The sequence below is a fragment of the Cupressus sempervirens genome, chromosome 10 (assembly GCF_028749045.1).
Source record: "Cupressus sempervirens isolate cs-2001-9-10 chromosome 10, ASM2874904v1, whole genome shotgun sequence".
NCBI classification, from domain to species: Eukaryota; Viridiplantae; Streptophyta; class Pinopsida; order Cupressales; family Cupressaceae; genus Cupressus; species Cupressus sempervirens.
This window is the reverse complement of record NC_143127.1, coordinates 261,727,962-261,749,418: the sequence shown is the minus strand read 5'-3', so window position 1 is coordinate 261,749,418 and position 21,457 is coordinate 261,727,962. Positions and strand designations below refer to the sequence as shown.

The window sequence follows — 21,457 nt, the reverse complement described above, 5'->3', positions numbered from 1 at the left end:
ACTTTGTTGGAGGCGTCAACAGATTTCCAAAGCACCACATCATCTTTGCAAGCAACCAAGAAATTAATCCTATTTGGTGACTCGCCTAGCATCTTCCACAACTGGACTCACTTGATCAAGTTTTCCTATGTTCTCCAAAAGAAGGTCAAGGACATGTGCAGCACAAGGTGGCCAAAAAAGTGTGGGATGCCTCTTTTGGAGGATTCTACCTAAAAGATTAGCAAAAAATCAATAATTAGTTACAAATACAAACTTTCCATATTTAGTATTTACAAATTACATCAAATCTAAATTGAATACCATAGCATTACATTCATGATTCATATTGATTCGAACATAAAAAATTCAATTTACCTGCTGCCACATATGTCGCCGCATTATCTGTGATTATTTGCACCACATTCTCTAATCTCACCTCCATGACAACATTCTCCAACATTAAAGCCAATGTGTGTGCATTTTTCACTTTGTTGGAGGCGTCAACAGATTTCCAAAGCACCACATCATCTTTGTAAGCAACCAAGAAATTAATAATGGTTCTACTTCGTCCATCTGTCCACCCATTAGATAAAATGGTGCAGCCATACTTCTTCCACTCTTTCTTTTGGTCTTCTATCAATAGTCTTGCCCTACCAACTGCTTTGTCAAGCAATGTACAAAATTTAGGTGTAATAAAATGTTGGTAAAAAATAGGACATAATTTATAACAATTAACATTTAAAATATAACAATAAACTGAAGTGAATTACAATTATTTACCATTATTAAATAGTAAAATACTAACCTTTGACTCATATCCTTGCGATTAGGGGGCTTGTACCCTTTGCTCGACATTGAAATTGCATTCACCATATTGACCCAATAGGGACTATCAGCCACATTCATCGGGACATTGTTGAAAAACCAAAAATCAGATGCTGCAATATCAGTTTGCTCATGCACCTCGTTGAACCATGCAGTGCCCTCTAATGATAGCTATGCTCCAAGTGTATTTCTGGGCATAAAATAACTCCCTATCCTTGATGTAGATGGTGATGAAGAACTAAGTGTAGAGGAGGTGGAACCGGTAAAAGAGACATTTTGTTTGCAGATCCGTAGGCCACGAAGAGATCCTGGTATGTTCTCAAATGCTTCTTCTTCTTTTTGCATATCAAAAGGAGCTCCTTTAGATACAACTCTGGCTGCCCTCATAGCTAATTTCTCCCTCTCCCTATTCAATTTTTTCTCATTTGCAGTTGCAAGTAGGGCACTGATGAATCTTTTTCCTTCTTCAGTTACCTTGAGACAAGGATTTGAATCATGTTTCTTTATGCTTGCAAGGTGGTATTTGAGGCAGTTTATGCCTCCAGAAATAATTCTCTCACATGGAATGCATATCACCTTCCCAACATCATTTGGAGCTTCATAGGCATACCACCATGCCTTATCTCTTGCATTTTTAGGCCGAGTGCTTATATATCCAGATGGCATGGTGTTTGTGGCTACTCTTCTTGTGGGTTTGTCATTTCTTTTAATGCTTGACCGCTGCCCTACACATAAATGTATAGAAAAATGAATAAACAAAGTTAGAACTTAGAAGTTAGGGTTTCAAATGATTCAAAGTGCAAAGTTCAAACATAGAGTTCAACTTAAAATGATTTTAAATGATTTGAAAACATTTACAAACAATAACAAAATCAGAAGAACATTAGTTATATAATTATAAAAAGTATTCCAACTATGATAAAATAAACATACCTGGAAAGAAATTTGTCTTCTAAAATCGGTTAGAATCCTCTAAAATCTAGGCAAATCCACCTTGAATCATTTGCAATCAGCTAAAAATGCCTCCAAACCTTCTTCTCTCCACACCTCAAGGCTCTAGACAATGCAAATACAACAAAGAATAAGAATAAAAAGCACCTTTTGCCCTTTTTAGCCATCACAGGCCATGGGCCAGTAAATCGTAAGTTTTAACAGAAAACTCGCCGAGTTTTTGCCTCCCAGCCGAGTTTTCCCTCCTACAAGTTTTCCTGGGATTTACTCGCCCAACTTAAGTACTCTGCGAGTTTTTAAAACTCACCGACTAATCTGCGAGTTTTCCATCCTTGGTTAAAATCATTTAAATGAAATTTTTATAACTAACAATTGATAGCAACATCGTTATATATAAATAAAGAATTTGAGTTTTACATACCCCAAATTCCGAAACCGGAATATGCTAAGGGCAATATCTACAAAACCTTAGTTAGGGTACAAATAGTGATACCTCTATATCATAATGACAAATACCATTTAGGGCATCAAATACCATTGTATCATGAGGATAGATACCATTTATCGAATGAATTAGCACTGTATCATCCCTTTTCTCTCTTTTGGTAACTATGGTTATAACATATATTTAGAAGATACGTTCATTATCATTATTCACATAAATGAAAGACAGAAATAATAACCATAAGATAAGCCTATCTCATGCCTAAAGATACATTAAATGATCAAATGGAAGATCAATTGATCTAATTGGTTACCATTTACATTGATGAGGAAAATTGATTTCATTGAAGGAATAACTAAATCAATGATATAAATGAATCCATCGTATATTCTACTTGTATAAACATTATAAAAGTAAAATACATGTTACCAACAAATGTTTGATTACATAACTTATCTTTGTCTGGTGCATGTCTTGACATCCTGTGGAGAGGGAAACATTGTTAGGGGCTTAAACTCCCAACCGCGGACCCTTAAAATATCCCTACATAATCTAATTCGAGAAATGCCTTCTCTACCCGGAATAGACATGGAACACCTTGTCCATCCATTGAGCATCTTGTTACTTAATTCCACCACTTGACTTGACAACAGGGTACATATTGAACAAACATGAGCTTACTTGGAAGTTTGTAGAAATTAATTATAAAATTTATCATCTATGATAGTTCTTATTTCTGTTACTTTTGCAGGGATTTTCTTTAGCACTTCACCTTCTTTCATTGGCCATTTCAGCTAGGGTGAGTCCTTGGTGTTTGTTCTACTTGTAAATTATGGAATTCTTTCCTTTGGTAGGTACTTCGCTGGCATTAAACCGATGCAAAGATGAGAAATCAATTTTGGCAATAAGCTGTTCTTATGAATCAGTTTCACACTTGTTTGATGAAAAGACAATTCATAGACGTCAAATAAGAAGGAAAGGCTTGTTCTTTATGAGAGCTAGACTTTGTGTATATTGGTTCCAAATCTAATGTTGACAGTTTGCATTTGATCTTGAATGAATTAAAAGAAAATTGTCAGAACATGAGACGAGTACATATAAATCGAACGTACAGTTGATACATATTTGAAGGAGGGACGAATGCATGATTTATCTACCAATAAAAATACTTGCATCGATTTCAAGCATGAATAAAGAATGTAAGTAACATCAACATAACCTGATACAATACTTGTTGATATTCAAGAAGTATTGGTCGAGTGGCTCAGGCCGTTTGGATTGTGAAAGAAAAATGCTATTCTCTGGTATGGAGAAACTTGTAAAGAAGATAGAGTATGATGCTCAGTTCACAAATTAGAATTAGAGCTGACAGAAAGGAAGGAGAAGAATGCTGTTTTTAGGAATGTGAAATGTTTTTAAATTGAGCTACGGCTCAAGGTGGCAGTTTTCAAGTCAAGACCATCGGTTTCTTAAGTTGACTGATTCAAAAAGAAAGGGGCGCCAAGTGTACATGTCGCCTCTCATAGAGTTACAAGTTTGAAATATTTAAGAGCTCCTTTGAAAATTATTTAAAAAAATCTTTATATATATATATATATATATATATATATATATATATATATATATATATATATATATATATATATATATATATATATATATATATATTATTTTCAAAAATGATGCCGTCATGCTATTATTATGTCCAAGGTCGTACCCATTAAAATATGTAAATCTATATACGTGTTTAATTTGGAGAATTATGATTTATCTTAAACTTATATCCTCTATATATATATATATATATATGTTAATAGAGATGAACTAGAGATACTATTTTGATATCATGGTGGCATCATATATATATATTGGTAATGATGAAAGAAAAATGGAGATGCCATCATAGAACAACAAAGGTTGTGGCACTGAACATTAACCTAATAATGATAGCTATAGTTTTTTTTTTATATGGTTGACCAAGTAGCTCATGGAATTGCCCAATGTACACTCTTGTTTGTCTAGTTGTTTACCCTTAGCCATGGTGATTTAAGATTCATGCCTATTTGCCTAGTGATGGTGGTGCCTCTATGCCCAATTCTTTTCTTACAATGCTTCCACCCCTTTGACGTGCTGCTGACAAGAAAATTCTTCACAATTAAATCATATTATCATAACAAGTTATTAATGATAAACAATCATTATGGCTAGCCGCCTTTTCAATTCCCTTGAATTTATGATAAATAACCAACTTTTTAAAATAACATTAAAAATTGTCATAACTGTTAACTATCATGCTAACTTCATGTGAGATTATAACGATTAACCTTCTTAACATTTCACATGATTGTAACTATTTTTAACTGTCACCAGACTTCACTTGATACCTCAGCGTTTATATGAACATTTCAAATGGAGCCAAAAATTGGGATGTAACATGTTAGCTCATGAGGATCACAATTATGAGCTAATATAACCAAGCTCTTGAAAGCTGTTAAAAGGTGGACATCGTAGGAAGCAAAGATATTTAATAAACTTTGTGGAAACCAATAGAAGTGAGAGTTTGAGTGTAGTTTCGAAATAGATTGATGGATCCGTCCCTCTGATTAGTAGTCAATCCTCCTGCTTGATTCATTTGAAAGTAATTCACCAAACTTAATTCCAGAAACAGGTTTGAAATCAAAACCTATCATGTTGTTAAACAACAGTTTTACGGTAAAATCAGCATTGAAATGCAATGATTTATTGAGAACTTCACTAAAAACTCCACCAAATGATTACCCTCGACCCAAAGAGGGGTATTTAAAACTAAAAAATAAAAAATCAATTTGCAACTGTTCCAATCGACCTTCGAGGTGGTTTATTGAATTAGATTGCTTTTGTAATTTATTTTTGATTCTTTGACAACTTCTAATCCTTATCTCCAAATGGACATTACTATATTCAATTTTTGCCAAACATACCTTAAATGACTCGAGGGCACCATTACCTTGCTGGTCTGCTACATTTGCCAGTTCGACAAACTTTGACCTTCTAGATCTTGATTGGCCTTGCATTTGAAATTGGCCTTTTAGCTTTGCAAAATGGACTGATTACCCTCGACCCAAAGAGGGGTATTTAAAACTAAAAAATAAAAAATCAATTTGCAACTGTTCCAATCGACCTTCAAGGTGGTTTATTGAATTAGACTGCTTTTGTAATTTTTTTTTGATTCTTTGACAACTTCTAATCCTTATCTCCAAATGGACATTACTATATTAAATTTTTGCCAAACATACCTTAAATGACTCAAGGGTACCATTACCTTGCTGGTCTGCCACATTTGCCAGTTCAACAAACTTTGACCTTCTAGATCTTGATTGGCCTTGCATTTGAAATTGGCCTTTTAGCTTTGCAAAATGGACTGAGATGAGCATAATAAACATATCTAGACTTAAAAACAATAAAATTGCCCTTTTCCTTGGCCTCAATACAAAATTTGACCAAAAATTTTGTTTATAAACAGTATAGATGGCCTTTGCCTTGGCCTTGTTGCAAGATTTGACTGAAAATTTCGTCCTGGTGCTTCATTGTGCTCCTGGTGCTTCTGCACCAAGGAGGAGGAGGAGTGAAGGTCAAGATGAAGAGGAAATACGAGCAGAAGAAAAAGGGGAAGAAGAAGTAGACCACATAGAACAAGGTATATCTTGCTATCGGCATAATCATTCCACTTCTTTTTGGTGCAAGTGCTAGTTTTATTTTTCTTTTTTTTAGCCTTGTTCAGGTTCATAATCATATGTTACTGCTCTATGTTTGTACTGGAACATTGTTCTGTATACAGTTTTAGAATTGCATTTTAGGTCATCATATGATTGGGGTTTCTTCCCCTAATTCATTGTCAACGTTATGGCTCCCTTTTATGCTATTTTACAATGAAGTGCTGAATAGAATCTCTTGTTGGTAACCCTCTTTTTATGACAGGTCAGCCATCATCCCATGACCATAGCATGCCATTGTGAAGGAAGAGGCTGGACTTTTTCGGGTGATAGTACATTGAAAAGTAGATTCTGGGGTCGTTCTATTCAGCTAGATCCTGTTGGAATTCTTACCCTTAAATTTGCAGATGGAGAAGTATTCCAGTGGAGTAAGGTTAAATCCTTCTATGTGGTTATTAGTTGTGTTTTTTCTTTTCTTTTCTTTTATACATTAAAGCTTGAAAAATGTGGTTAATCCCCCTCTATATTTATGCATATATCTTATGTACAAGGCTGACCACTTTCTAATTCTTTAATATCTGATGTTTCTCTTCAGGTGACAACCTCAATTTACAATCTAATTCTTGGAAAACTTTATTGTGAACATTATGGGTCAATGTATGTTCAAGGGAATAGACAACTATCATGCAAGTTAAAATTCAAAGAACAATCAATAATGGAACGAAATCCGCACCAGGTAATATTAGAAGCATTTGGAGCTCAGCTCTATGTTATACAAGTACAACGTTTATGTGGGTAATGTGTTTTTTTTTCAGTTTCTGCATGATGAGACAGCTTCATAGGCTAATGTGGTGTATTAAAGGGCACAATGGCATTATTTTATATTTTGAAATGTTGTATGTAGACTTCAATTCTCTTGGAAACGCTATTATATCAATTATTTGATCTTATCTTCAATTGTTCTCATATCAATTAGCATTTAAGTAAATGGATCAATGTCCCTTTCCCTTCACATTTATTTTGCACTAGAGTTTTTAAAACTTTCTATAGTGTAGGAGCTTATTTCTGGTTATATTCTTTATGTGATTGTTTTGTAAATATATAGGAGGTTGTTTTTAATAACCCCAGCTGGTTATAGCTTAGGCAGCACCACCCATTTTCTTTACTAATCAGATGTTTGCCATTGTCAAACACTTGTCCTAGCAAGCCTTTACCTGCTATTCTTGTTTCAGTTTATATTGTTTTGAATTCATATGCTGCAAATGGTGTTTCAATACTTCTAATGCTGTAAAACTGATTGGCAATGTAAGAGGAAACATATCCTATCTAGTTTTCAACTTTCTTATACATATGAGTGACTAAAATGAGTTCAACAATGAGTTGACCTATTGACAAACACTTCTCATGCATCCTAGGAAACACAGGTATTCATCTACAGCAGATGGTATTTTGACAAACATTTGGCATGCAATGTTGACTACATGGAATTTTATACAAATAATTACAATGCCAATGTCAGCTATCAATGGGTAATGAAAGTGTTGCAATTTAGATGCTTCAGCTTTAAGAAAATACAATCAAATACAAGAATACAATCAAATAGAGGAATCTGCAGGTGATTGCGGAAGGTATCCAATTTGTGGCAGAGCAAGTATTTATTGGCTAGGCCAAGGCCACCGCCTGTTTGCTTAGATGCTTGTAGGACAAAAAGTGGAAGGTTGCCCATGACTAAGCCTCCCCTGCTTCCATCATAAACCCCACCTTCTACTCCATCGATTGGGCCCTCTTCGGTATTAACAACGGCAACAAAAACCTCCCCCATGGAGCAAGATGGCCCTGCTCCATTGTAACCTTTTCAGTTGGGTTCGCATCTTCGTTGGAACTATATTTTGTGTGATTGTAAATATCTATGATGAGGGATTGGTTTGGTGTGTAAGGCCACTATGAGGGTAGAATGTGCATCTTCTAAGCTCGTGTTCATTATTGTCTCCACTTTGATGTCTAGCTCTGCTTCTGGTTTCCAGTGCCTCATCCTCCTGCTACCTTTGTCATGGTTCTCCCTACATCGGGAGTGACCATTAGACCTCATGCTAAAGGTCTAGGTGTTCATTTCTCCTTTGTAGGAACTTCCATTGATCACCACTTTGCTAGAAATCGAGCCATATCCTCAACCAATGAACATGTTGCATGTGCAAGTGGTATCTAGTGTGGTAATGTCCACCTAGCTTGTATTTGCTTCATTACATGATTGTCCTGTTAGCTTCCTAGATGTCTTGAAGGTTACTATAGGTGATCGGAGGATTCCACTTGCATCCGTTAAGAAGTGCGAGTAGGACCCTATTGTGGAGTTTAGGCATTGCACCTCTACTTTGGTAGATCTTTTATTTCAATTCTCATAGTGGAACAAGCTCCATCTGCTCCTAGATTCATCTCCACCCATTTGCAAAGGCCAGTGGTTCAGTAGTGCCTTTGCATGGGTCTTCCGCAAGTGTCAGTGGTTGCATATTTGACTTACTAGAGGAGAATTTCGGCGTTGATGACAATCTTCCCACAATACCTCTTATTTGCTTAGTAGAATCCCAAATGAGGAGTTATCAACTACTTCATCCTTGGGTATTGTTGTTGGTAGGGCACCTGGGGCTAACATCGCAATCGTACCATTATAGTGTAGACCTCCCTCCCCATATGATCAAGATTGATGACGATAATTTATTGATAGGCAACTTGTGAGAGCATACTCCTTTTGCATCTTTAGATTAGAGTGTGTGCACATGTGTTCCCTAGTGCTTGTCTTTTGATGCTCCCTCTTGAAGGACCCTTGTACTCCATTGGTACTTGGGAATAGGGGTTTCTTGTTGTACACCTTCTTCGATCTGTATTGTAATTGTTATTGTACTCTTGATTTTGACATTTTAGGACAATGCAAAGTGGTGGGGGCATTTAGGCACCCTTTCCATGTTGACCTAAATTGTTATTTACTTTTGTCTTCATGTATCATTCTTTTGATCGGAATCTAGGTTGGCAATGATGAAATATTCCCTAAAAGTAGATATACGTCTACACTTCTGGGTTATGATGCTAATCCATTGGATTCCCTTATCTCTATGCGAATGTTGTGGAAACATCTTTCACCTATTAAGAAGTTACATTCCATGACAACATTTAAGGGGGGGTTGTATTAGCTATGTGTTTGATTTGATTATTATCGAATATGTCTCTACACCACATATTTTTCTTGCAATTTTTTTCAAACTTCGACTTTATCTGCCTTTATAGGGGCTAAACCATTGTCGTTGTGTTTCGGTCTTTCTTTATTGGATGCTTGTCTAGTACAATGCTTGCTATGTTTGTTGACTTATTAGCCACCGTATCACATGCCTATCAAGCATTTGTTACAAATGTCGGTGCACTATCAAAGTCTCCATATCAAATACCTATCCACTATTCTCTATGGATGTTTAAGATTTATCCAAAATTGCTTATCTTATGTGTAATTAGAATAACATAACTTGCTAGCCATATTGGCGTATCATCAATGATATTACATCTAATAGGTTGTCTTCATTATAGTATGCTCATCTGTAGCTTGTGTGCTAGATCCAGGTGATTAAAAACTCATGAACTCCTAGCTGGAGGCAACCCCATGTGACAATTCCTGTACATAAGTTAGGTAAAGTTTTCTCTTCCTTTAGCCCTGCATGTCCTAAAAATAGTATGCTCACTAAAGTCGGGGCAAAATGTGATGGCTTAAATTTCATACACCTTCTTAAAAGGCCATTGTCACATTTCTCTATATTAGCTGAAGACTTAGATTCCATGCGATCCCCATCGTCCACCACCATTAGCCAATTTCTCTCTCGCTTTAAGATTTGTGCCATCTGGCCATGATAGTTTTGTACAATTGCGCACCACAGAGATGTTCATAAATTTGAATGTGTAGGTTGATGTTGGAGCATTACAAACTACCAACCAACTTTTGTAATGCCTTGATGATGGTCTTGCTAGCTCGGGATTCCATTTGAATTCATTTCAGATCCCTTGTTGTCCTTCATTTGCTCTTCTTGGCTATTCACTTGCACTTCTTGGAGTTTTTGCTGGGTCATTGTCATTACTTGGTTCTTCCTTATTTGGGTAGTAAGAGCATATTGCGCATCTTATCTTTTCTTGTTCATATTTTTCATTTTCTTTAATATCTTTTGTCGATTATCTATCATTGATTTCATTGTGTTGAGAAAATTGTTGTGGAGGTGGAGACACCTAAGCGGGGACTTGACTGAGGTAAGTCTCTTAACAACCACTCAACCTATTTCCTCTCTTTTGTGTACATGTTTTTAATGAAATCGCGGGCTTCAAAAGGATGACATTATCAACCATCAAAATTAGGATCCGTTTAATCCTCATTTCTTATCATTTACATTATGCGTAACTCATTTACCATCTCATTTTTCAGCTTATTTCTATTTGGCATTCGTAATTTATAATTCTTTAATTTTGTCCTTTTTTTACATTCTTAGGATAGTTCTCTATTATTTAGTGTTGCATTCTGTCTTGGCCATCCATGCCTTGTCCATATGAGACACTAGCATGTTGTGTTGGGGTTTGACATCCGCGTTGTAGTCCCAAACTCACGTTGTTAGAGAAAATGAGTTTACAAGGCTCGACATTTGATCATTGCTTTTAGTCCTTTTATTTTCTGTAATCCGAATATATCTTTTTGTTCATCTACTTGGATTATAAACATTTGAATTTTATTTAGTTAATTAAGTTATGCTTAAACGCCTACGTTGAAATACTTTGAAGCACCCAAGTAAGAATTGTTATGGCATCTGATCTCCCTAGCACTCCTATCTAGTAAAGTGAGGTGGCATAAAGGAGATAGTCCATCCCTTGAGACTTTGGAAGGTCTGATTGGTCTCTTGGTTAGTGTACTTCTCTACAGTAGTATTGAGAAATAAAATATCAAGATAACCATAAAGCTAAGAATGTAATGAAAACATGGTTATGTTGTGTCATTTCATTTGTTGTAGACAAAAGTGTTTTGCCATCAGGATTAGTTAAGATGTTAGTTAATTAGTACCCACAAGGTGTTCTATTATGACGCAACGGTTCGGTTGCACCCCTTCGGAATCTTTATATGTAAGTCTTTCTTGAGAGAAGACATTCAGTGTTATCCATTCATGATCTATCTTGTATTGGGTGAAGTATGGAAACATTAATAAAAGTATATGCTTGATTTATAAAGCATTGCATTTCTATTTTATTATTGCTACTATGATATGCATTAATCTAATTTACCCTGTACAGTAACATTTGGCTCGACATTGGATCATTGCATTTAGTTCTTTTTATTTCTTGTAATCCAAATATGTCTTTTTGTTCATGTACTTGAATTATAAGGATTTGGATTTTTTTTTTAGTTAATTAAGTTACACTTAAACACCTACATTGCAATACTTTGAAGCAAGCAGGCAAGACTTTTTATTGCATTAGATCTCCCTAGCACTCCTGGTTGGTAACGTGAGGTGGCATAAAGGAGATAGTCCATCCCTTGAGACTTTAGAAGGTCTGTAGGTACATTAATTGGTCTTTGGGCCAGTGTACTTCTCTACAGTAGTATTGAGAAAAAGGCTCAAGCAAAGGCAAAGGCTTAGGCAACTCGTTCATAGGTACGATGGTGGGGTCACCGAGTGTGATTGTGGTGTCACAAGAGGTGCACTGAACAAAGAGCATGATTCACTTAACTGCTTGGGACCAAGAAGTACGAAGGACTTATTAGAGGAGACACGACAACGGTTGAATCTAGTTGAGGAAATGAGGGAAGAATTTCTAAATTTGTATACAACATGGGTAGAGAATCCAGATAGAAGTAAAGAAGGAACTAGTGCGGCTCAAGGTGTTGAAGGAGCACAAGTGCGGTGTGGCCATTTTGTCCCTCACATGCAATACGAATGAGTACAGTTTGATAATCGAACAACACTGTTTTTAGAACCTATAACACCATAGTGTAATGCGGGTGCATAGTGTAATGCACCGATGTAGTTGGCAGCACCATCGGTGGTACAGCGACTGGCACAATCAATAGTCGTGGCTGGTAAAAAACGCAAATTGCCCAAGTTCATGGGCCAGGTGAAGGAGGATCTTGTCTGCCATTGCTAAAGTTGTGAAACCATATGGATCGCTAATGGCCTCACCGATAAGGATGAGTGGATCAAATTGTAATGACCCTTACCAATAGGCCACTAAAAACCTCTAATGCTGAGCTGAGAAATTTTGTCAAACACTTGGCATGCAACTGAAGACTACTACTGAAAGAAAATGCTGAACATAGGAAATTGCTCAAAACCATATGCCATTCATATATCAACAATTTGCAACAATGCCATACATATTTCAGCCAATAATATGATCATCAACCCATAGGTTGACAATATAGATAGTCTAAAAATTACAATACTCTTTCACTTGCAAAATCCTAGCCTTTCTTTGATACCAATAATGCCAAATGGCAAACAAAGAGAAGTACAATGTAAAATAGTAAAGTGCTGAAGCTATATTTTGTACTCAGCTGAAAATAAACATTTCTCAAAAAATATGCCAAATGCCAAACGAGAAGTGATGAACCTGATTGTAGATGGCTGTTATAATTTTTACCAATGCTAAAGATTGCAACACTCAAGCCAAAGTCACCCCAAATCTGAAAATGTACTTCCTTGCAAATTTTCAAAAATGTCTAGGAGTTTTGAAAAAATTCTTTAAAAATAAATCATGGCATTTTGGAACTCCAAAATGCACCTATTTTTATCTCTTCGACGATCGAAATCCGATGCAAAAATACCCAGAATGATATGCTGAGTAATGAGGAAGATATGAACAAAAATGTGGTTACAAAGCCCTATCCTGAAATTCTGAAAATCGGATCAGACTTGGAGCAAAAACGAACCAGCAACTATAAATCTTTCTTCCACCACAATTAAGCCTTCTAAAGATGTCCTGCAATCAATCCATGACTGAAAATGAATAGTTCTCAGAAAATGCCCTCCTTCTATAATTTTGGGTCTGCTAAAAGAAGCCTCCTAAAATTTTGGATCTGCTAAAAATTGCTTCCTATAATTTCCAACCTTCTAAAAATGGCCTCCTATAATTTCGGCCCTACTAAAAATGCCTCCTAAAATGTTGAAACGCTGAAAATGGCCTTAGGCCCAATGATGCCCTAGCTGAAGTAACTGTAGTATCACCTTCAAATTTGCCACCCTTCAAAGGATATTTCACCTCCTCAGTGATGCAAAATCCTTAAGGGACTCCGTTCCTAAAGAAGAAATGATAAGCTGCAGACCAAGATGGTGCCACAAATCCTCAAAGAGAAAGGTAGTGTAAACTCAAGTTATGGGATCTCCAAATGAGAGGCCAAGCACTCTATTTATTCACTTCTCTAAGAAGCCACTAGAACTTCTAGAAGTATCCATAAAATATTCTTATGAAATCCCTTTATAGTGCACTTTTATATAAAAAGTAACTTTATAAAATAAAAAGTGCAATTCAACTCAAAATTATAACATTTGGTCCCGCATAACACATAATAATAAAATATAATAAATACCATCTCTCCAAGAGCAAATAAGACCATCCAATCCCCAAATAATCATCAGAATGAGTCTCTCACCAAAACCATCTGCGTACGAGAGTCCATGGTAGGGAAATCCACAGAAAAATGACATGTTACTAAAGAGGGGACATGACAGTGCACCCCTCCTGAAATTGCTTGCCCTCAAGCAATCTGAAAGCTGTGTGCTACAAAATATCTTCTCCCTCCCATGTGGCATCCTCCTCGGTCAAATCCCTCCACTTCACCAAGTACTCTTTGATAGTCATCCTACGAAGCTGCCTCTCTCTGCTATCAATGATGCATTCAAGGACAAGAACCAATTTCCCTTCATCATCCAATGGAGGAAGAACTTTTGAAGGCACAACATGCTGACCCAACGCTTTCTTGAGGCGTGACACATGAAAAACATTGTGTACCCTGCTGTCTGTTGGAAGCTCAAGCTGATATGCCATCTTTCCAATATGTCTGATAACCTTGAAAGGACCATAGTACCTAGGTTTAAGCTTCTCCAATCCACTCTTCCTAAGAGTAGACTGTCTATAGGGCTGCAACATGAGATAAACCATATCACCAACCTCAAAACTCCTCTCTCTCTGCTTCTGATCTGCATACTGCTTATGCTGATTCTACGCCCTGGCAATATTATCTGTGAGAGCATCAACAATGTCCTTGGTGTCCTAGAGCAAATCTCTAGCACGTGGAACTCTAACATCACTCATAAGCAAATCAACGAAGCTCAGTGCATCATAGGCATATAGTGCTCTGAAAGGAGTCATCTGAATAGACATGTGGTATGTGATATTATAGCAGTACTCACATAAATAAATCCATCTAACCCATGCCTTCTGCTGACCAGCCATGTAGTTCCTCAAATATCCCTCCACCCACTTATTTACTATCTTTGTCTGCCCATCAGTTTGTGGGTGGTAACTGATGCTAGGTGTGAGCTGAGTGCGACATAATTGGAACACCTCCTGCCAAAAATGACTCAAGAACCTGCTATCCCTGTCACTCACTATGCTCCGAGGTATCCCATGTAGTCTAAAAATCTCCCTGAGAAAAACTTCAGCCACCTGCACTGCCGTGTAAGTAGTAGTGATAGGAAGGAAGTGTGCATACTTCGTCAACCTGTCTACCACCACATAGATGCAATCTCGCCCTTGGGCCTTACGCAAGCTTGTAATGAAATCCATGGATATACAGTCCCACTTCTTGTTAGGAATGGGAAGTGGCTGTAGGAGCCCTGTTGGAAAGGTGTGCTCTTGTTTGTTCTGCTGACAAACAGGGCACTCTCCAACATACTGCAACACATCTGCCTTGAGCCCCTTCCATGTGAACCGCTCCCATACCAACTTGTACGTTTTGAAGTATCCAGGATGTCCAGCTGTAGTTGAATCATGAAGTGCTCTCATAACAATACGCTTCACCTTCGATCTTGGGACTAAGAATATCCTATTCTTGTAGATAATAAAATCATCCACAAGTGTATACTTGGTATCGACAATTGTCCCATGAATCTCTATTATTCTCAGCAATGATCAAGTGCTTTCAATCCTCTGATATCTGAATCGTAGCACTGAGATGTGGTCTACGTGACAATGCATCTGCTACCACATTCTGAGTTCCTTTCACATAGGAGATGTCAAAATCATAAGCCTGTAGTTTAGTAACCCACTTTTGCTGCTTGTCATTGAGATCTCTCTGTCCAAGGAAATGTCTCAAACTATTGTTGTCAGTTTTAATCAAAAGTTACCACTCACCAAATACTGCCCGAATTTGGCCAATGCATGCATAATAGCCAATATCTCCTTGTCATATATACTAAATGATCTCTCTGGCCCACGGAGCTTCCTGCTCTCAATTGCAATTGGGTGCTTGTCCTACATCAAAACAACACCAATACCCTCTCCAGATGCATCACATTGAAGCTCAAATGGCTTCGAGAAGTCAAGCAATGCTAACACAGGGCATGTAGTCATGATCTCCTTGAATCTCTCAATGCAAGCTTGTGCCTTAGGTGTCCAAACAAAGGCTCCCTTCTTCAGGAAATCTGTCATAGGAGTTGCATGACATGAATACCCATTGACAAATCTGCGGTAGAAACCACACAACCCAAGAAACCCTCTCAACTGTGTCAGGTTTTCTGGAGGAGGCCAATCCACAATAGCACGGATCTTATCAGGATCCATCTTTACTCCCTCTGCACTAATGATGTGACCCAAATACAATAGCTCTGTCATGGCCAAATCACATTTGGACTCCTTAGCATACAAGGACTTCGACTGCAAGATCCCCAAAATTGACTCTAAATGCTCCATGTGTTCCTTCCAAGTCCGACTATATATTAGTATATCATCGAAGAAGACTAACACATACTTCCTCAACTGATGATGGAAGACGTTGTTCATGGTGGACTAAAAGGTAGCTGGCGCATTGGTCAACCCAAATGGCATGACCACAAACTCAAAATGCCCACAATGACATCTGAAAGTTGTCTTCTCAATATCTTGCTCTCTGACTTTAATCTGATGATAGCCAGATCTAAAATGAATCTTCGTGAAATAACATGCACCATGTAGCTCATCAATTAGCTCATCAATCTGTGGAATGGGGTACTTGTTCTTGATTGTCCTTTTGTTCAACACCTTCTAATCAATGCACATCCTCAATGTACCATCCTTTTTCTTCACTAACACAAGCGAAGAAGCAAAAGGAGACTTGCTAGGCTTGATGTGTCCCATCGCAAGAAGCTCCTTGATTGTCTTCTCTATCTCATCCTTGAGTCTCTTAGAATGCCTATATGGTGTAATCATCACGGGTTTAGCACCCTCCTCTAACTCAATGATGTGCTCAATACCTCTGTCTGGTGCCCTGCTACGTGGGATGTCACTGAAGACTTTGTCATACTTAACTCTCAACCTCTGTATATCTGGATGATACTTTATCTTATGCTGTCCCTCCTGCGTAGGCATGAGAGTACATACCACTGCCCACTCAATGTCATCATGCCTAGCTAACCTCTCCATCCGTTTGAAGGAAATAGTTATAATGTCACCATTCCTGATGGTTCTCAAAATGTGTTGTTTCCCATCCACCTCAAATTTGATCTCCATGTCCTTCAACTTGAAGGTGACCTCTCCCAATGAGTGTAACCACTTCATCCCAAGCACAATATCCAGATCACCCATGTTGACAACATGATAGTCCGCCTTGAACTCATAGTTGTTCAGGCGTAAGGGCAAATCTCTAACCATTCTGTTACACTTAAGAGTGTAACCATCAGCAACCTGTATTCATAGTCCCTCAAACTCTTGAGTCATAATACCATGGCGTTTAACAAAACATGCATCAATAAAATTGTGCGTAGCACCTGTATCAACCAATGTAATAACTCTTTGCCTTGTTAGAACACCACGTAGTCTAAAAGATCCTGCACTTGGGCTCCTCCTTAGGCTCTGAAGTCTTTGCCTCTGCATCACTATGATTATCCTCATGTCCAGAACTGTCAGAATTTGAACCCTCATAGCAAGCCCACATAACCCTGTTGGCCTTCCCCTTCGGCCTCATAGGACAATCATGATCTCTATCATCAGGACCTTTGCAGAAAAAGCATAGTTTCTTCCTACGCAAGTCATTCAGGGTCTCCATATCCAAAGGTGCAGTAGACTTAACCTGGGAATCACCTTTCTTGCCCTTGTTCTTGTCGAATTTCTTGTTGTCCCTGAAAGAGGAAGTACTCGTGGAGGTGAATCTGCTGGATGGTGCTGTAAACTCCATACTCTGTGCCTTCCTCATAGCCTCCTGTAGTGTCGGGGGATCGAATGCCTTGATCCAACCCCTTAGAGGTTTTGACAACCCCTCTGTTAATAATATAACCAATCTCCTCTCAGAAACATCTTGCACCATCACTATTAATCTCTGAAACTCACTGATGTAGACCTCCAAGTTGCTTGTCTGTCTCAGTTGTGCAAGATCACGGAAGAAGACCTCTGGGTCTTTCTTATCAAAGCGCTCTACTGGTCTATCCACAAAATCCTGATAGGATGTCACGAGACTATGCTACAATGTAACCATACCATGTGACCACCAATCATGTGCTGCACCCTCCAAATGCAAGGTGGCATACTTGATGGCATCAATCTTCGACATAGGCCTCAATGCAAAGAATGTGTCTAACTTATGGATCCAAGCATGTGCTGTCATCTGCCCGTTGCCATCAAAGGATGGTAAATTGAGCTTGCTAGCAGCTTGCTGCAACTCACTATCCTAGCCTCCTCTAGGTCTCTTGTTCTGTTGGCTATTCCTCGTGCTCTCTTTTCTGATTCAGGAAATGATCAAAATTGAGCAATTCATGGACATGTGGAAGCAATGCCTACCATTCTGCATCTGCAACTCTAAGGTCATCCTAAAAATTCTTCGGCATATCATCTCCCATGGCCTCTTGGGCCTCCTCTCTAAGGAAAGTAGGACGTGTAGGCGTATTTGCAGTCCATGATCTGTGTCTAGGTGTACCTCGTGAAGCTGCCACACTCTTGTTATCCTGCTCTAGTGTCCCCCTATCCTGTTCTTGATTATGTCTGTCCTGTGGGTTCATGCGCTCAACCATGGTGGTGAGTGCTTGCAAAGCCTGAGCCATCTGCTTTTTTCCTGTAACCATTGCTCTGAAAAATTCCCTTGTTTCCTTATCCTGATTCCTATTGTCTCTGGGTTGGCTCCTCTCTTGTCTGGCACCCATAGTGTTTGGCTGCTTGTCAAAATCTTGTTCTCTGTCTAGCAAAGTTTGCCTACGAGTGTAAAATCTGTGAGAGCCAACCCCAGGTGGCTGCATGTGATTGCTAAACCCTTAGGATGGTAGGATTTATCTCTGATACCACTGTAATGACCCCTACCAATAGGCCACTAAAAACCTCTAATGCTGAGCTGAGAAATTTTGTCAAACACTTGGCATGTAACTGAGGACTACTACTAAAAAAAAATGCTGAACATAGGAAATTGCTCAAAACCATATGCCATTCACATATCAACAATTTGCAACAATGCCATACATATTTCAGCCAATAATATGATCATCAAACCCTAGGTTGGCAATATAGATAGTCTAAAAATTACAATACTCTTTCACTTGCAAAATCCTAGCCTTCCTTTGATACCAATAATGCTAAATGGCAAACAAAGACAAGTACAATGTAAAATAGTAAAGTGCTGAAGCTATATTTTGTACTTAGCTGGAAACATACATTTGTCAGAAAATATGGCAAATGCCAAATGAGAAGTGAAGAACCTGATTGTAGATCGCTGTAATAATTTTTACCAATGCTGAAGATGCCAACACCCAAGCCAAAGTCACCCCAAATCTGAAAATGTACTTCCTTGCAAATTTTCGAAAATGTTTAGGAGTTCTAAAAAAATTCCTTAAAAATAAATCATGGCATTTTGGAACTCCAAAATGCACCTATCTTTATCTCCTCGACGATAGAAATCCGATGCAGAAATACCCAGAATGATATATTGAGTAATGAGGAAGATATGAACAAAAATGTGGTTCCAAAGCCCTATCATGAAATTTTGAAAATTGGATCAGACTTATACCAAAAACGAACTAGCAGCTATAAATCTTTCCTCCACCACAATTAAGCCTTCTAAAGATGTCCTGCAATTAATCCATGACTGAAAATGAGTAGTCCTTAGAAAATGCTCTCCTATAATTTTGGGTCTGCTGAAAGAAGCCTCTTAAAATTTTGGATCTGTTAAAAATGGCTTCCTATAATTTTCGACCTGCTAAAAACGGCCTCCTATAATTTCGGGCCTGCTAAAAATGCCTCCTAAAATGCTGAAATGCTGAAAATGGCTTTAGGTCCAATGATGACCTAGCTAAAGTGACTCTAGTATCACCTCCAAATGTGCCAACCTTCAAAGGATATTTCAACTCCTCATTTATGCAAAATCGTGAGGAGACTCCTTTCCTAAAGAAGAAATGATAATCTGCAGACCAAGATGTTGCCACAAATGCTCAAAGAGAAAGGTAGTGTAAACTTAGGTTATGGGATCTCCAAATGAGAGGCCAAGCACTCTTCTCTAAGAAGCCACTAGAACTTCTAGAAGTATCCATATTCTTATGAAATCCCTTTATAATGCACTTTTATATAAAAAGTAACTTTATAAAATAAAAAGTGCAACTCAACTCAAAATTATAACATTTGGCCCTGCATAACACATAATAATAAAAATATAATAAATACCATCTCTCCAAGAGCAAATAAGACCATCCAATCCTCAAATAATCATCAGTATGAATTTCTCACCAAAACCATCTGCCTACTAGAGTCCATGATAGGCAAATCCATTGAAAAGTGACATGTCACTAAAGAGGGGACATGACACAAACAATTTCTTGCGACATTAAGGGAAGGAGCTATTGACTGCTACTCTGATCTGGATAAAACTAGTTTGACAAAATTGACAAGAGTGAAGAAAGATTTCCAAATGGAATTCAAGTTGCTAAGAGACAATAACAAGATGCTTGCGAAGATCGACAACACAAACAAGCAAAGAATGAGCCTATTAGAGCCTATTAGTGTTGGTTAAAGGAATAATTGGGGAAAATAGAATTTGCCCCAGCCAACGAACTAAAAAAGCGATGGTTAGTCAAAGGACTAAAAACTTGTAATGCTCTCCTCGGAGATCCTTGGAATAAGGATGAATATAAGCCAACATAATTTTATGTTTAAAACAAGTATGGATGAACACGACAGCCACATACGAAGATAAAAAAGATCGCAATGGAAGAATAACCACAATCCTGACAACCAATGAATCTCCAAATGCCACTATCAAATTGACACCAGCAAAAAGAGAAACAAAAACCAAAGATGACAACAGAACAAGGAAACCGAAATCTGTTGAATCATGGAAAATTAAGCAAACCCAAAGGATACTTAAAACACCAAATTGTGTTATCCAAAAATCAGTGGAGATACCACCTGTTTTTTGTGCGAGGACAACAAATTGACAGATTCTTGCGGTAGGAAGTGCAACACTACCTACGAGAATCTACACTCCGCATGAGGAAATGCATCAAGGGGCATGAGGAAGTACTTGGCCCAGCAACCAAAGTACCCCAACACTAGTGTGTGTTTTCGGGCGAGAAAGTGCCAGAGGCCATGCCAGAAAATCCATCACACCACGCAAGATCTTGCATTCTTGTGCGAGAATGTACAATTTTGTGAGAGGATCCTAAACAACAAGCCAGATAAAAAAGGGGAAAAAGCTAAGGATAAAATTTCCTCCATACCGGAGAGTACTAGATCCACATCTCGAGGCAAAGACACACAAATGAATAACTGAAAGACAGAAGCTGATTCTAACCATCTAACAAGCAATCAAGGAAAATTATTGAAAGCAACATCGCAGTGTACACAAGCAACATCACAATGTACTGAAATAACAAACTAAGTGCGCAGTTTCTCCCAACTATAATAGCATCATGAGCCCTTGGATGTCCTAGCCATCCCCCATGTGTAACATCCCAAACCATCGACCCAATCGTCAGAGCTGTCTTATGAGGATGTCACTACTAAAACATACAACATAAGAGTAAGGAAATCTAACATGCTAAAAGTTTGATGCGTTCCCTAATTTGATGCGTCACCACCGACCCTAATTGGGACAGAATTTAGTGTGCATGTGGACGCATCAAATTACACCATTGTAGCCACCTTGGCTCAGGAAGGAGCGCATAGACACCCAATATTTTCTGCAAGTAGGTTGTTGTCGAATGTTGAGAAGAAGTACAACACCACAGAATGAGAGGCCCTTGAAATGGTTTATTTCATCTAGAAATTTAGGCATTACTTATTGGCGACACCATTCACTTTTTATGTGGACCACCAAGCTCTGATGTACCTGGTCAATAAACCCATTATTCAGGGAAGAGTGAGTGGATGGCTTCTCTTACTTCAAGAG

General features: G+C 38.0%; 1 protein-coding gene across 4 annotated transcripts in view; it reads left to right on the top strand.

The window, feature by feature from the left end:
- Positions 1 to 21,457, top strand: part of LOC149533635 (oxysterol-binding protein-related protein 1C-like) — a 268,757-nt gene that overhangs the window by 187,285 nt on the left and 60,015 nt on the right. For all 4 annotated transcript variants that reach the window (XM_089807700.1, XM_089807698.1, XM_089807699.1 and 1 more), the window contains exons 6-7: positions 6,158 to 6,325; positions 6,488 to 6,628. In XM_089807700.1, the coding sequence (XP_089663826.1) occupies positions 6,158 to 6,325; positions 6,488 to 6,628 (309 nt within the window). The remainder of the gene's footprint in view (positions 1 to 6,157; positions 6,326 to 6,487; positions 6,629 to 21,457) is intronic.